Source organism: Aptenodytes patagonicus, chromosome Z (assembly GCF_965638725.1).
Source record: "Aptenodytes patagonicus chromosome Z, bAptPat1.pri.cur, whole genome shotgun sequence".
Taxonomy (NCBI): Eukaryota; Metazoa; Chordata; class Aves; order Sphenisciformes; family Spheniscidae; genus Aptenodytes; species Aptenodytes patagonicus.
In genome coordinates, this window is record NC_134982.1 from 42964485 (window position 1) to 42981643 (window position 17159).

The 17159-nt window shown below is 35.0% G+C and overlaps 1 protein-coding gene across 2 annotated transcripts in view; it reads left to right on the top strand.

Annotated features, from left to right (window-relative positions):
* VPS13A (vacuolar protein sorting 13 homolog A) overlaps positions 1-17159 on the top strand; it is a 115116-nt gene that overhangs the window by 11275 nt on the left and 86682 nt on the right. For both annotated transcript variants that reach the window (XM_076363272.1, XM_076363273.1), the window contains exons 8-20: positions 1139-1198; positions 1434-1514; positions 1953-2010; positions 4013-4140; positions 4353-4459; positions 5155-5326; positions 5744-5806; positions 10103-10238; positions 10929-11023; positions 11832-11974; positions 13273-13474; positions 13563-13677; positions 16448-16584. In XM_076363272.1, the coding sequence (XP_076219387.1) occupies positions 1139-1198; positions 1434-1514; positions 1953-2010; positions 4013-4140; positions 4353-4459; positions 5155-5326; positions 5744-5806; positions 10103-10238; positions 10929-11023; positions 11832-11974; positions 13273-13474; positions 13563-13677; positions 16448-16584 (1497 nt within the window). The remainder of the gene's footprint in view (positions 1-1138; positions 1199-1433; positions 1515-1952; positions 2011-4012; positions 4141-4352; positions 4460-5154; positions 5327-5743; positions 5807-10102; positions 10239-10928; positions 11024-11831; positions 11975-13272; positions 13475-13562; positions 13678-16447; positions 16585-17159) is intronic.

A 17159-nucleotide genomic window follows, 5' to 3' on the forward strand; every position in this document is an offset into this window, starting at 1 on the left:
TGTATACTGGTAGGTTAAGTTACGTTTTTGTGTATTATTGTGCTGTCTGGTAACATACTGTCTACTGAAAGTATACCTATAATCATGACCAATGCACAGTGGTTACTACTTGGTTTATCAAATCCAGCATAAATATTGTGGCGGTGGTGCCATTAAAAATAAAGTGCTAGCATTAAAACAGACCTTTGGGAGGAAGTTCTTATTCTTCTGCCTGCTGCACTTCATGGTTGCCAAGTACCAGACTTTGCTGGATTTGGGCTATGCAGAATCTATGAATATTTTACTGAAACTGCCATGAGCCCCAAGAAAGGAAATTACTACTTGATATTGGGGAGGGAAACAAAGGAAAAAAAGAGGATGGCATCTTGTTTCAAACTGGAGCTCAGTTCTTTGATCTGCAAGCTCCACTTTAAAGTGCTAATAGTAGTCATCACAGACTGTATAAATTTTTTTTTTTCCAGGAAGACTACCTAGTAGCAGCAATATGCTGTTTCTGCTGAGTTGCTCTGATTCAGTAGCTTTTGCAGTGTAACTGATAATCTTAAAGAAAATGTCTAAGTAAATATTACTTTCTTGAATGAAATAGTTGTCTTATGAACACTTGTTCCTAGCTCATTGAAAGGTTTTTGCCAGCCCCTTCCCCTAAACAGTTTTGCATAGTGAACAAAAACTTTGGTATTCTTACCACTTCACTCTTGAAATGCGTATTAGCCTTGAAAAAGTATAATAGCATATAGTGTTTCTGTTGGGCTCAAACTAAAATGCTACTTCCAGAATTATAAAAGAATTCTAGTCCCTTGATTATCTCTTTCCAAAGAGCCTGCCTAAAAATAATATTGGTGTAAAGGAAAACAGTTTGCAATACTGAAAACAGAATTTTAAAGTATCTTTTGGTTCTTGTGTGCACCCTGCCAGTCACTGTAAGTATACGTGTGTATTTTTTTGGGGGAAGTAACCTTATCAAGTTTCCACTTAAAATAATGGCTTAATCATCTTAAATCAGAAGATGGTGTCCCATTATTTTCAGTGGGGTTTAGTTATGATGATGTTCCTCTCTTTTTTCGTGGTTTATTTCAGTGATGATAAAATATTGGTGTATTATAGCTACTGGAATAGCTTTCTTTAATTCTAATTTCAGACCTCGGATAAGAATTGGAATCCATGTTTACATGATGAAACTGCCAAGTTGTTCTACAAGGTACAGTATAAACTGTATGCTAAAGAAAGAATTGTTAATAAAACAAGCTGAATTAGAGTTCCTTCCACAGAAAGTGAGATCAAGAAAACGCATTAACTGTATAGGCTCTAAAATAAAAGGATGCGTAATCTGCAAGGAGCATTCTGAATTTTTTTATTCATCCAGACTTTGTGAAATCCAAATTATTAATCTAAAATTTGTAGGTATTAATACATATGTTCTGTTGTATTTTCAGCTTGTACGACTGGATAACCTTTTCGCTTACTGGAATGTGAAATCGGAGATGTTCTACCACGGTGGTTGTGATGAATCGTTGGTAAGTAAAGCATGAGATAATGTATCTAGTATTCTAGTTCATACTGTGAAGCATAGAGCATGCTTCACATTCAGTTCTGCTTCCATTTATGTCAATGTCCTGAAGAACTGTCTTGTTACTAATAGCTTTTTCAGGAAAAATAGTAAATGTTAAGGTATTTATGTGATAGAAGTACAACACCCATCTGAGGAAGTTTAAAAAAAAAAAAAAAAGTCCTTTGCCAGTTACAAAATTATACACAATATACAGTCATCTTACTGTTCAGTGATTTTATTAGCTAAAAATAGAAGTCTTATTCTGTTTAAAACATAGATTAATATTTTGAATTGTATTGTGTATCAGAGGGATTATCTGAAACCTGTATTAAAATGCTAACATTTTATATTTTAAAACTTTATCATGAAATAAAAATGCAACTTATCTCCATTGTGTATGTAGGTTAACTTAAAACAGGGAGTTGCCAGCCACAATGTGATTCCAGAAGGTTATGATTTTGGTAAGTGGTATTTTATTTGTATTTGTAATAGGCGTGTATACTTTACTTCTAATTTTTAATGCCTCTCAGCAGTTGCTACTTTGGCTGTTATTCAAAAATCTTAGTAAGGAGTGCAGTTTAGTTCTTTTGTAGGAATAACTGTCCCTCTGACAGTGAATACTGTACCATATCTGTAGCCTTAAAGAGGCTTTGATTAAAATACGAGTCTTGAGTCATGTATCATTTAATGGAATGTCGTACATAAATCCTCATTGTTCACATCCATTGCAAATTCCTTATTTTAAGAAGTTTAGCAATAATATAAGCATCATGTAAGTTTTGTGATTCAGATTGGTTTGAGTAATAAGTTAATGTTTTTGAGGTCACCTGCCTTATGTGAAGTGTATCTTTTTTCATTAGAGGTGGAAACAGTAATCACACAACTCTGAAACATGAACTTTTTTTTTTTTAGTGTTGTCATATTGCAAGTTGTAATGCTTTGAGTGTTGCTTACCTTAGTCCGAAAGTTACATTGGCTCCACTCAAACATGGTGATTGTTTACTTTTCGTTGTATGGAAAATACATGTTTTTTATTTCTCATGTGCATCTGTGTGATCAGATCAGTAACTGTTTACAAGGCAGAATGGCCTTTGAAGTGGCTGTTCTCTAGCAAGCAAGTCCTCGGTTCACTATAGCCAGGGTTAAAAAAGGCATAGTTTTATGGGATTTTCTTGGTGCCTTTGCCTGAAAGAGGAAGCCTTTTGTGTCTCTTTATTTCACTGCCAGAGAACTATTTAGTATTTTTTTCTGATTTCTTACCTATCTTTTTCATTTGCTAGCTTTGACTCTTTTTACAAGAAGATGTTTAAATGTCATCGGTTGTCTAAGTCTTTACACAGAAGTTCGAAATAATTGTATGCAAAATTGCAGGATTCAGGATTTACACTCTTTAGAGTGTTGCTCTTTTAGAGCAACTCTTTAGATTGAGACATTGATAGAAAGGTAGCATGCACAAAGTCTGCTTCTGTCATTTGATCTAAATGCAAACATAATACTTACACATAGGAAGGAAGAAAAATGAAATTTAGGAAGCTAAATACAGGGAGAAAATTAATAGAAATGTTACCACATTAAATGTGTAGATAAAAGTAAAATAAGCTTCACAAGAAATACAGAGTTTGAAATGAAACAAAAGTAAATTAGTGTAAACATTGTTTCATCTTGCAAAAATGTCTGTTTCGGTGAATTTAGAATATTTGGTAGGTAGGTGGTCTATCAGTATTTCTGTTGCAATCAAAGGAATTTTGTGTGATAAAAATACAATTTACACAAATTCAAGTAATACACAAATTCTTATTGCTGGATCAGTTGCTGAAATGGATAGAAAAATTGAACTAAACATGGCTTTTGAAGGCTATATTGAATGCCTGATATTGCCAAATTGTGGAACAGATAAAACATTTCTGCTCTGAATATTTTTCATGTGATGTGCTTCGCTTTACATAGGATCCATATTGATTTTTTCCACGCTTACTTGGGCTTGGATTTAGAAATGTGGAATGTTTGGTTTTATCCACTGTTTTGAGTATAATTTATCAAACAGTGTAAAACAACAGTAACATTAAAAAAAAAATTCCTTCTGGAATAAAAGTTATTATAGGGAAATAAGTGTGATGTTTGAAACTATCTTGTACTATAAATAGCTTATATCATAGCCAAAAAAATTAGGTTTGTTGCAAATATAAACTATTAATTGAAACATCTGCCATGTAATACTGTGTACAGGTAATTTTGTGAAAATGTTCCACAAATATTTGTTCCACAAATGTTACCAGAATGAAACTGAAAATTAAGTATAGATTGTATTATATTTTAAGCTGTGTTGATGAAGTCTTCATGTTTTGAAGTCTAGTGTTTTTAAATGAATAATTAGGCATAACTTGAGCTGATAAATATTATGTATCATTTGTGGCAGTCTTAAATAATTTAATTACACTTTTTATATCAACTTCTGTTTTTTAGTATTCCGCCCAATTTCAGCTAGAGCCAAACTCCTTATGAATCCTCGATCTGATGTTGACTTTTCATCACCAAAAATGGATTTAGATGTAAATTTACAGGATATAAGTGTTGAATTCAATAAGCCGCAGGTACAAACTATTTTTCTGACGTTATATGTAATGTGGTAAAAAAGTTAGTTTGCAAGAATAATAAGAAAAGCGATCTGAAATTTTATAATAAACATACAGAATTGATTAACTTCTTAGTCTTGTTTTTCTTTGTAAATTATTTTCTTTTTAAAGAGGAGCTTGATTCACATTGTTCTCAGAAAGACAATAACAGTTTGAATTTTTTTTTTTAGTACTTCAGTGTTGTGGAGCTTCTTGAGTCTATTGATATGATGACTCGAAATCTGCCATATAGGAAGTACAGACCTGATGTTCCATTGCACGGCAATGCCAAGACATGGTAGGCCACCTCAGACTTTGAAAATAATTTGTTAGTTATTCCTTTGAAATAATTACCAAGGGATTGTTTCTAATTTAAGAAGGTTAGAACTCATTTCCTTCTGAAACAAAGTCTTCTCTTTTGTTTTTGTTTGTTTTTCTTAAGCTAGGAGTATTAAAAAAACATTGGTAAGGACCTCAAACCAAAGGTGAAGACGCAATATTTGAAAGCCTGCATTTGCTGTCTTAAAGACCATTATCAGAAACTTAAGTCTGATATATTTTAATATCCTAACTCTGTTTTAATGAAGGAGACCCCATTATATGTGAGGTACTATTACAAGAACATAGCTATTATCTAAAAATAGGCAAACCTTTTCAACACAGATGGCAGAGATTTGATTTCTTTTCAGAAGATTCCTTACAAATATGTTTTGATTATTCACACGCACACACACATATATATATATGTATATTTGTGGGCACATTTTGTACAACGTTACTTTTTAATTTTAGGAAATAGCAACCTGTCAACTTTGTGTGGAAAAAAAAATAAAATCCTTAGGTTCCTCAACTGATCAGAAGTGTGGTATTAGGCAAGGGATTTCACTCTTTCACAACTTGAAGTTGTATTTAGTGGGAGTCTGCATAGCTCTAGGTATCTTTTCAATATACCAACAGAAATGTAAACTATACTTCATTTGTCTTTGCTTTTAGGTGGAAATATGTTATTTATGGCATCCTTGAAGTAAATGTTCAACCTAAGCTCCAAATGTGGTCATGGGAACATATTCGGCACCATAGGAAGCAAGTGAAGAACTATAAAGAGATGTATAAAACAAAGATAACATCAAAAAAACCTAATGAAGAAATCTTAAAATTGTTGGAGGTTAGCCATTTTCTATTAAAGGCTTAAAGATTGTTCATCTTGCTATTTTCTTAAAATTAAATGTTTATATGTTCCTAAGTCAGTACTAAGTGAAAATAAAATTTTTGGTGGCCAGACTTGCAACTTCATCAGTACCTTTCTCTGTGAGTAGTATTAACAAACATATTAGATAATTTTTTTAAATTAGTAACTGCAGTGAAGAAAAACTTAAACTGATGTGCTTTTTCTTTTCCTATTTTCCTAAGAAAATAGGAAAACCTATTTCCTAAAATCAACAGGTTTATTTTAAGTTTTCAGCTTGAGCAAATTAACTTGGGTTGCACTGAAAGAGTTGTTTACTGTCATTTCCTGTAAAACTGAGCCATGAAATCTAACCAAATGAAATTGTCAAAAAATAATTTCTCACCTCCTTTCTAGGAATTTGAAAAGGCGTTGGATATTTTTAACATCACTCTAGCAAGGCAACAAGCAGAAGTTGAGGTAAAATTTCATCATTTAAGCGAGTGTCCTCGTTTCAGTTGGGGTAGAGTTAATTTTCTTCCTAGTAGCTGGTACAGTGCTGTGTTTTGGATTTAGCATGAGAATAATGTTGATAACACACCCATGTTTTAGTTGTTGCTAAGCAGTGCTTACACTAGTCAAGGACTTTTCAGCTTCCCATGCTCTACTGACTGAGAAGGCTGGAGGTGCACCAGAAGCTGGGAGGGGGCACAGCCAGGACAGCTGACCCCAACTGGCCAAAGGGATATTCCATACCATGTGATGTCATGCTCAGTACATAAAGGGGGGGAAGCTGGCCGGGGGGGCCGCTGCTCAGGGACTGGCTGGGCATCGGTCGGTGGGTGGTGAGCAATTGCATTGTGCATCACTTGCTTTGTATGTTGTTGCTGCTGTTGTTGTTATTATTATCTTCCTCCTCTTCCTCCTCTTCCTCCTCTTCCTCCTCTTCCTCCTCTTCCTCCTCTTCCTCCTCTTCCTCCTCTTCCTCCTCTTCCTCCTCTTCCTCCTCTTCCTCCTCTTCCTCCTCTTCCTCCTCTTCCTCCTCTTCCTCCTCTTCCTCCTCTTCCTCCTCTTCCTCCTCTTCCTCCTCTTCCTCCTCTTCCTCCTCTTCCTCCTCTTCCTCCTCTTCCTCCTCTATTCTGTTTCAATTATTAAACTGTTTTTATCTCAACCCATGAATTTTCTCACTTTTACCCTTCCGATTCTCTCCCCCATCCCACCGGGGGGGGAGAGTGAGCAAGCGGCTGTGTGTTGCTCAGTTGCCGACTGAGGTTAAACCACGACAGCGAGTCTAAGAGTAACTGCAACATGAAGTTATGGAGATCTTACGCAGATGCACTTTAGTTCTAGTGATTGAGTTGTGCATCATACAGTCTTTCTATTTTCCTTTTATTTTGCATTTGTTATTATAAGGCATAGTTAGTTTCCGCTTGTAATTAAGCAAAAACTAAATAGCTCCATATACTGCTTCTTCAGAATAACCGATCTGGGATAAATTTCTTTCCACTTTTGGTGAGGAAGATCTACTATGGAAAATATGGTCAAAGGATGACAGGATAAGTCAAGTTGGAAGCGATTATACCCAAAGCTTCAGGCTTTTTTCCCCCGCACCCCCCCGTCCCCCAACAGCCTAGACTATTAGTTTATTCCTTTCCTTCCTGATACTCTATTATGTAGGCTGAACACCTGTATATGTAGTAAGTTGACGTTTTGTTACTATTTGCAAATGTTATTCAGAATACAGCAAATGCAGAATACATTTATGTAGATAATCACAGTTAGGCAACAGAATGTGACTTGAGTAGTTACACTTAATTTGTTAACCTTGTTTTTCCTAGGTTAGTGTACTGCTTAGTTTTCACTGTAGTGTCTGAGCATCATTCCAGGAGACTGAAGTGAAATCTGTGTAGGTTTTCTGAAATCTGTGAAGTGGTCTTTCTCCATTAATAATCAATGTGACTAAAAGTAAGCAGAATATGAAGTTTAGAATCTGAAATAATGTATTGATAATTAAACTTCATGAATGTCAGTCATTTCTTATGGCAGTGCTTGAAAGAAATTTTTTTTTTTTTTTTGTGGAGTATATTAAGTATGGTATGAACGCAAATGCTGCAGTGATAGATGTGGTGCTTCTAAACCAAAACTCTAAACAGGAATCCATAAATGTGGGGGGTTTTTTCCTTCTAGTTGTCTGTATGTACACCCACATTTGGATGCTTGTATGATCATTATTCAGACTTTTACAGAACCAGAACACACATTCATATCCCTCCCCTTCAGTTGTTTGGCTGAATTGGAGTGCTTTTCACAAGAAGGGTTTTTTTGTTTTGTTTCAGTTCTCATTTAATTTTGGCATGTGTTTGTTTTGTATAGCATATAGTTTCTTTTGGTTTTATCTTTTTCCTCCTATTTCTTACAAGGTGAGGGAGATCCTAAAGAATTTCCTGTCTAGTTTTATTCTTCTTTTCTTCAGTGTGACCATGCTGCTAGCAAAAGGTTATGTCATATGTCCTGACCATTTTCCAGGACTGAGTTTTAAGATAGGTTTCTGTAGTGCTTAGAAGTAGGTTGCAAGCAAATGAATTTTCATTTGTTTGGGCTTTAAACCTTGGATTTGAAAAGTGTTAGAAAAGCATCTTGGAAGATCTGCTAGCTGACTCTCTGAATTTATTTCTAAGTATTGAAAATCAGGTCACAGTGATTCTAAATTATGTTCAACCTCCATCTATCTGTCAGAACCCATCTGGCTTACTGTTATCAGGTCATACATCTGAAAAAGGTCTCAAAGGACTTGTAAGAGGCAGATCTACTACTAGCTTGGTATCCTGACAGTTAGCCGTAAGTCTACTAGGAATTTAAAGGAGCACCCTTTAGTTGTGGGCTGAGTAAAGCCAGATAAAGGACCCTACTGTTTTGTAAGCTTTTTTTTTAAAAACAACATACCTTAGAGTTGAATTTCAAGGGCTTGCTTTGCTCTAGAGTTCTGCTCCCCGGAACTCACATTTGTGAACACAGTACCATCTGATTTTCTGGGAGCTTTGTAGCAAGAACCAAACCTTATATTGCAAACCTTAGGCCACTTTTTAATCTTCATCACTAGTGCCCTAAGCACCAAACACCAGCTTCAGTGAGCTAAGCATCAAGTCTCTGTATCAGATAGCTTGAGATGTTTTGTGCTTTCAATCTAGAGAATATAGACGCTTCACCTGAATCAGAATACAGGACGACGCTCTTGGTTCTCCCTTTCTTTTGGTCAAAACAGTTTACCTTGCAGAGTAATCTTTCCACAGACTATGACTGTATTCAATACTAAACCATTGTAAATGGAGGATGGGGAAAGCTCAACAGGATTTCTTCAGGAAATTTCTTTAGTTCCCATACTGCACAAATGTTTTCTTCATCCTTGCAGAAGTACGGTTCCCCTCTCTTCTGTCTGTAGCCTTTCTTACCTTGGACTCTGGTGCCAGCTGCTGCCTCAGACATGTTGACAGTCATAGCTTTAAGCATCACTTCTTTTTCTCCATGACATTTGTCCTTCAACACCAACTCCTTGGTGTCCTAGAAACCTCTAATTTCAGAGGTTTAACAGTCCTTTTTTCTCAGGCTCTGTCCATTCTTTTCTTGGACCGTTTGCTCTGTAACATCTGCTTGATGACTTGTTATCCTTTATAAAGAGGACTTTGGAGGATTTTGTTCAAACTTTTTGAGGCCTTGTGTTGTTTAGCTGACATTCTGCATCATCCATCTGAGGTAAATCAATAGTGTCAGTTCAGAAGCCTTTATGTTTTCGTGGTGAGTCCTGCCTTCCATTGGCCTGTAGGTGAATAGATGTGACAAGTCCCTAAAAAGTTCTGATTTGTAGCAGGCTGTTTTCCCTAGTTGTGTTGCGGACATCTAGGGTTTTTTGAATGCTGAGAAGGGATCCCTGTCTCAGTCACTTTGGGTATCCCATTCACCAAGGCATCTCTAAATTCAGGTCTTGCCTGCAAGTGTTTATATCTCTTCAGGTCATATTAGTGATGAAGAAAAATAATTAGTTTGTGTGATCCACTACAGTTTTGAGAACTCCTCTGTCTCTTAGATCGCTTGATGGTTGTTTGCTATCCCTTATGCCAAACTTTCAGTGGTCAAGTCTGGATGTAGTTTGCACTTTCTGTGAGGACCCAGTATTGGAATCATCACTGGCATCAGCCAGGACATCCCCTAGTAGTTGAAATAGTGAATGTGGTAGAAGGGAGGGTTTTCCTACTGTTATAGCTATATGTATCGGATCCAGGAATAGTTTGCTATATTCCTTAGAGTAAATATTCTATTACAAGAGCAATGATTTTTTTTTTTATTATTGCTTTGGACACCTATCTTGAAATGAAAAATATAGGGATCATTTAAAATTTGGCTTGTGCTGGCTATTTAATTTTGATGATTCCTTATAAGTGTATTGTTGTACTGTAGAGCACTATGTAATGTTGTGGAAATTTTTTTTTTGGTGGTGAGAGCTAGAGAGAAAATCTGCTAAACATGTATTGACTTAAAATCACCTACCTTTTGCTTGCTCATAAAGGTGGTTGATTTTATGCAAGTGAGAATTGGTCTGATGATGCACTGTGTACTTGAAAAAGTTATTAGAAGAAAAATAAAAAATAACATTGCCTTTTCAATGGTTGTCTAATGATGTTTTGATGTGTTAGAGCATGTCTTGGATCTATATTTCTCTTAAGAAAATGAAGAAAGACGCATGAAGAAAATGACTTGTTTGAGTATTTTTTTAAATTTCAGGCAACTAAGGCTGGATTCAAAATCTTCAGACCAGGAGTAAAACAAGATGATGAAAATGGTGGTGGCTGGTTTAGTTGGATATGGAGCTGGTCAGGTGAAAAAAAGAATGAAGAAAAACAAGAAGTAAAGGGTTCAAGTATGTTTGTTTATTGGTATTTTTTTCTATTATTAAAAATTACTTATTAGAATAATAGGTCCCTAGCAATGGAACTTTGGATTTTTTTAATATTGGGGCTATCGGATTATTGGTGTTTACATTTTCTCTTGGCCTTTTTTTGCTGATGAAGTTGTTAATTGCACGTTACAGAGGTATCTTACAATTCCTTCCATAGCTCCTTCTGAACTGTCTTCAATTTGTGCTTTCTCCTGCCACAGTTTTCGCATTTGTCTGTATGGTGTACTGTGTATGGGGATTTGAAGAAAGTGCTAGAAGACAGTAACAGTTAATGGAATGTAAACAATTTTATTTCCCTTCATTTTATAATTTGGCTATTTCATGCAGTGTATTAGAGTTTGATTCACCTAAGTACAGGGCACCTAGTAAGGGTTGTGGAACATGGAAAGTAAATCAAAAAGGTTGCTTCTATTGTTAGCAAGCTAGGATATAGAGTAGGTCAGAATAAAAGTATAACTGCATTTTAAAGCATGTTTTGGGACACTCAAGACTTTGCCTTAAACCTCAGGGTTTTTGCTTTTGCTAATTCAGGACAATGTTGACAGTATCTACTGTATGTTATAGACCTACCAAGCACTGGAAAGTGTATAATAGTATTTGCATTTTTCAGATACCTATATTGAGTTTAACTAACCTCTTGCAATGTGACAGGTCTTGAAGAGCTGATGACACGTGAAGAGAAGGCTAAACTTTATGCTGCAATTGGATATAGTGAAACAGCTGTGGATCCAACCCTTCCAAAATCAGTAAGTCATAACAGACTATGATACCAAACAATTGGTAGCTTTATCTACCAGTAAAAATCTAAAGATTCTAGGAAATCACTTTTAAAATTACTTGAAGCTCTGTCTTTACATTTGAATATTGTTCTGATACTTTTTAATGAAGTTACTGCATGCTGGCTTTGTGCAGAACAGAGCATCCTTAGATGTAATTTCAGGAGAGTGGTTATAGAGCTTACTTCGGATATTCTGAAAAAGTTCAGGATGAAATTTTGCTTGCTCAAGCTAGAATAAAATCATATAAGTAGTGTATCGTTTAAGTTATGAAATGCTTCATAGTTCCTCTTACAATATTCAGAAACTTTTTAAGATAGTGCACTAAGTGATTCACTGGAGTATTAAATATGAGTGATAGTAGATTAGGTAAGGTAGGTGAGTATATAAGAAAGAAGTGATTGAAGGACTGTAGTGGGGAAGAGCAACATTTTTGAACCATTCAGAAATAGTCTGATAAGTCATCTTTATGTGAGATACCGTTCATGGTACAATGGACTGCTTTCCAGCTCTACGTCAGAGGCCCTTTATCTCACAATGTGATGTAGAGACATCAAAGACATATGTTTGTAAGCATAGTCTACTCTTACTCTAACCCTGCCTCTTCGTAATAACTATTTGGGAATTACTTTTACACCAGCTATGATACAAGCTATTTATAGCACTAGAAAAATAGTATCAAACTGGTATTTGTGGTTTTAATCTCTTCATAAACTCTATTGAAATATATATTAACATATTTTATAATCCACTGTTGTTATTTTTCCTGCATATCTAGTATGAAGCCATGAAGTTCTCTGTGAAGTTATTAAGCATGTCTATATCAATAAGAGAAAACAAGCAAACTCCTGAGCTGGTAAAATTTGCATTAACTGGCTTGAGTACAGTATTTACCCAACGACCAGGTGCACAAGCAATAAGGTGAACTTTCTCTATCAAACTGTTTTCGCTCCTCATGAAATGTTGGTGATGGCTAATAGGCATTTTAAGGCTCTGTTATGATGTTTAACTTCCATTTTTCACTGTCATTTCTTGTGCAGTTTGGGAGTAGAATCATCCTGCAACTGATGGACAAAGTGAATGGATACTGTTTCCATGATTAAATTCTCTCCGTCTTCAGAATTTTTTGTGCCAATACAGATTTTCTCCCTTTTTTCAGCTTATCATTGTTGTGTACAAGAAATCCAGTTACTAACTTGTTTCTTGCTTCGAAAAGTGACTGTTACTCTTTTTGAAACAGTCTGAGCAAGGCGATCTCGTAACCGCTTGCGTGTAGGCATTTAACATGACTGAAAAGTTCTTGATTTTTCAGTTGAGCTTTTAGATTTGCAGAAGAAAGCTGTAACTGGTGATTTTGGCTTGATTCTGTGCTCTAACAGTAGATGACGAAAAGCAGTGATATGAAATATTTTATTTTCATTTCAAATGTAATGACTTAAAAATTTTTAAACCTTGTCCCCTCTAGTTTGGGGCATATTAGTATAATCTATGTATGATACTAAGATACTATTGATCTTACTGAGTTTTATGCATAATTTTTTTTAAGTTTTGCTTGCAGCTTTTCTGTTTGTTTCCCTGTGCATCTAAATGGCCCTAATAATGCTGTCATACTGAGAAAAAGGGAAGAAAATGTTATATTTTTACAGTGAAACACTTTGAGTGTTGGGAGATAAAGATCTTCAACTGAGAGCTGTTAAAGAGGTGGACAGAGTATTGAAAAAAAATAAATCCAACACCTAAAAAATACTTCCTCAGAGTAACGAGGCTATTAATCTTGTGCTTCTCTTGTGGTGTTTCTTTTACTTCTCTGCACTGGAACCCTTCCCTCTCTGCTGTATCTCTGTTCCCCAGTGTAAACTGTGGCGTCTAATTCCTGAGCTTATACTACAGAATTCCCATTTGCATGTCTCTTCCCTGCCCTGACACCTGTCCTCATGAAAAGTGTATGAGGTGAATAACTTGGACCCCCTTTCTTATTTACTCAAGGGTGGGTAATAGAGACAGAAGATAATGAAATGGAAAACAGTTAACACATGGATATATGTGTTATATCCTTAGACTAAGCTATTTGTATTTGAGGTAGGGTAGAGATATGTTGTTGTTGTTGTTGTTTTGTTTTTGGTTTTGTTTCTTTCAGCTCATTCCTGTACTCTTACCATCTAATTGTACCTAGCCAGATGGATATTACATCTGAACATGCTGTTTACCTTTCTTTACAGATTTGAAACAAAAATTACCTCACTTGAAGTTACAGGCATGTCCCGAGAAAAGTGTACACCCTGTCTCCTATCTTCTCGAACAGTCTACTCAGACAAGAGTACCTCACTCTTAAGCATAATGTTTGAGACTAATCCTTTGGATGAGAAAGCAGATCAAAGGCTTAGAATAGAATCACAGCCGCTGGAAATAGTATATGATGCAGTAAGTAAATATTTGAATAAGATATAATTCTTGAAAAATCTTACTTAATAGTAAACTTGCCATTATTATTTTTGCTTTATTTTAACAGATGACAATAAATAGCTTAGTAGATTTCTTCAGGCCTCCGAAAGATGTACATTTAGAGCAGTTGACATCAGCAACTCTGATGAAGCTTGAAGAGTTCCGTGAAAAAACATCAACAGGCAAGTGCTGCATGCTCCTCGAATTGCACACTCAGACAAATTTTAGATCCTAGGATTATGAAAATATTGTATCTTTCCATATGGAGGTGCATGGATCCAAGTCATAGCTTTCTAACACAACACCTAAATAAGTTGAATTCTTCAATCTCATTACAAGGCATTTGTTCTAGGTATTGGATAATTTTATGTCTGTATCTTTTTCAACTTCAACTTTCTATGTAAAATATGCTCCACACCGTGAGGTAGTATTTTAGTATTTATTCTGTTGTACTCCATGCAGAATTAAAAACAGTTTGTTACTTCCAACTTCTCTGTTTTGTTCATCTGAGTATCTAAATGGCCTTAATTGTTTCATACTCTTTAAAAACTGGTGCTGAGATATTGGTCCTCTAATGAAATCCCTAAATCCTTTCCACAGTTGTTGCTTTTCAGGACACTATCTGCCTTTGTCTAAACTGTTTTCCACTTTATTCCTCCATGAATGTTGATTTTGATCTGGATTGACTCAGATCAAGTCATATAAACTATATTTATCTATCTTCCAGTTACTCAGCATTAAAGCTATTCCTGTAATTTTCATTTCATCCTAGCCTTTTATCTCTAGAGATCTTATGTTTTGACATATGAATGAAAATGGTGAATACTTTTAAGACTGAGATTTGTGGAATTAACTTGTTCCAGTAAGGATGTCTAAGGCTTTCTAGATCAGAGGTGTGTCCAGCGCAGTGTCCTGTCTCTGACTGTGGATGGGAGAGGATGCTAAGGGGATATTTCATATATAAATTCTTTTTAAAAGGAAAACAAAGAATCAATGAATGGTTTTTTTAACCTCATTTAAATTTGTAACCTATTAATATTTAAATTGTACCTTTAAAAAATCTGAATACTTGGTGATAATAAGTGAAAGAAGTTACAGCAAACTCAAGCATAATGTATATTTAATCGGTTGCTTTTATCAAGCTAGTATCAGGAATGAAATCAGGCATCAAATATATTTCTATTCATTAGTTCTTCTTTGACTGAACTGTTTAATTAAGGACTAATGTCAGATTAACCAGTCAAAGTTAGGTGGATCAACTTGCTTGTCTTTTCTATCAGAAACTTCTCCAGCAATACTGAATATATTGATACCACAGGTCATTCCTGAGATTAATTGGATAAAACTTTGCTTAGATTCAATATGCTTGGTTCTCTGCTCATTACCACCAAATACTCTGGTTCTGATCATGATTCTTTTTTTTGTGGAAATATGAAATCATGCTATGTGTCTATTATAATTTAAGCATAGCATTACTTTAAAGGTATATCCAATGATTCTTAACCTTCACAAGAATGCTGAGTAGCCCATAGTAATCTAAAAGCTTGTTCCACTCACAGATGAGAAGCCTGATGGAAATTTCTAAAAATATGCTGTGCATTGCTTGTAAAATCTTGGCTGAGACTTACAAAATTACCAGGGGAAGAAGATTTGATCTGCAGAATATTCTGTTACAGGGAACTACGTTAATCTCAGAGGTAGAATTAAAAAAATTGAATCATATCAATGTAATTAATATGTTCAGACTTGCAGTCCTTCTCAGGAAAGAATTCTTAACAGTTTTCTTTCAAGCAGTAGAAGATAGCTGGAAAATACTGGGGAACTGTGAACCCTAGAAGTGAAGGAACTTGCTACACCAAAATAGTTATGATTTTCAGCACCACTAAAATAAATTACAAAAGCTTAGTTTCCCAGAGTTCAATTTATGAACTTAACTACATTCTCTTCCAAAATGAAGGAAAAAAGAAAGTCTTTTCTTGAACTTTCTATATCACTCAAATACGGTTAAGCATTGAAAACTGAAAAAATATTAATCTTTTTATTAATCCAAGTTATTTTATCTTGCAAATCCTGAAATGTGGTTGCCATCCAGTTCTCCATTGACTAATGTAGCTCTCCTGTGGCAGGACAACTGTTGATAATACTGGAAAAGTTTTAATTGCTTTCTTACCAATGTGGGTGTGCTGCAGTGTGATGTTGTCATCTTCATAATTTATTATCTCTGCTTCTGTGATCATCAGCTTGTTGCACCTGGTAAATATTTAATGGGTTGTGGCTGCATCCTAAGGCAGTTTTCAGTGCTAACTTGAAGCAAGACCATTCATTCCTCTTCAGATGAGCAAAAAACCAGAATTTGATCTCAAATGTTCTGACAGTCTGAATTTCCCAACTAGTTGCATGATTTATAGACAGAATTTTTGTAAGACCTTGTATTTGCTGGTCTTCAGCATCTCAAGATGGAGATGCTTGTCAGCAGAATCAGTGTAAACTTCAGTATCTCAGTAGTAACAACACTAGCAGTTTGGCTAGTGCAGTTGGATACTCCCAATACGAACTTCTAGAACAATTAAATTTCTGAATCTCTGAATCTGCAAAGCACAGTGGGTTAACTCAGCAATTGTCACGTTGCAGTACACATTCCAGTGCTTCTCATTTCATCTCTGGTCAGTATGAAACTTTTTTGGATTTGCATGTGTCGTGTTGCTGTCTCTACTTGTCCATTAGCATTGTTTGCTGTCATCATTTCATCTACTTGGTGCTTCTTTAAAGACTACCTATAATTATTGGTTCAGAAGAAATTTGAAGAGCATCTGTACTTCCAATTAAACTTAGTTTTCTAGCATTCACAGCTCATTTAAAGTTAGACATGAATTTCTTTTTATAGCTTCTTTTAATTCCGTAGCTTCTGTATGGATTACTTTGTTTATATTTACTAATTATATTATTTTTCAGGTTTGTTGTATGTTATTGAAACCCAGAAGGTTCTTGACCTAAAAATTAACCTCATGGCTTCATACATCATTGTTCCACAAAAAGGTTTCTATGACTGTACGTCCAATTTACTACTTCTGGATCTTGGTAGTCTTAAGGTATGTATTTACCTAATGAAGTAACTTACTGAAAATGATAGTTCAGCTTTTATGTAATGTCCGGTTTCTTAATTTGTATTTTGTGGTACTGGTTAAGTAACTTCCTCTTGCAGTTTATGTATTAGGTATTAATTTTAAATTGCTTTCCAGTGAAGGCAGAAGTTATTGAACTCTTCTCAGTAGATTCTTTCTACCCAAAGGAATTGTTAGAAAATAATCCTCCCTTGGAATAAAACCACTGTTGATGCTTTGAACTGTTACGTGGAAAATGTCTAACGATTTTTTTACCCTAGAATATAAAATAGTAAACTTTTCACTTACATGATTAAATGGTCTTCTTATTTTTAATATTAGTATTATTTGTGTTATCAATTACTTTTTGGACATTCAGTTTACTTTAAAACGAGAAAAGTAAACATATTGGCAATTTATAAAATAACTTGGATAAAATTAGAGATATGTTTGAGATACTTCATGCAAGGGAAAAGTCAAAAAGGTAGTTTAATGATGTATTTAAAATTATAATTTAGCACTATAAAGTCATAGAAGAGACTGTTTCTGTATATTATTAGCAA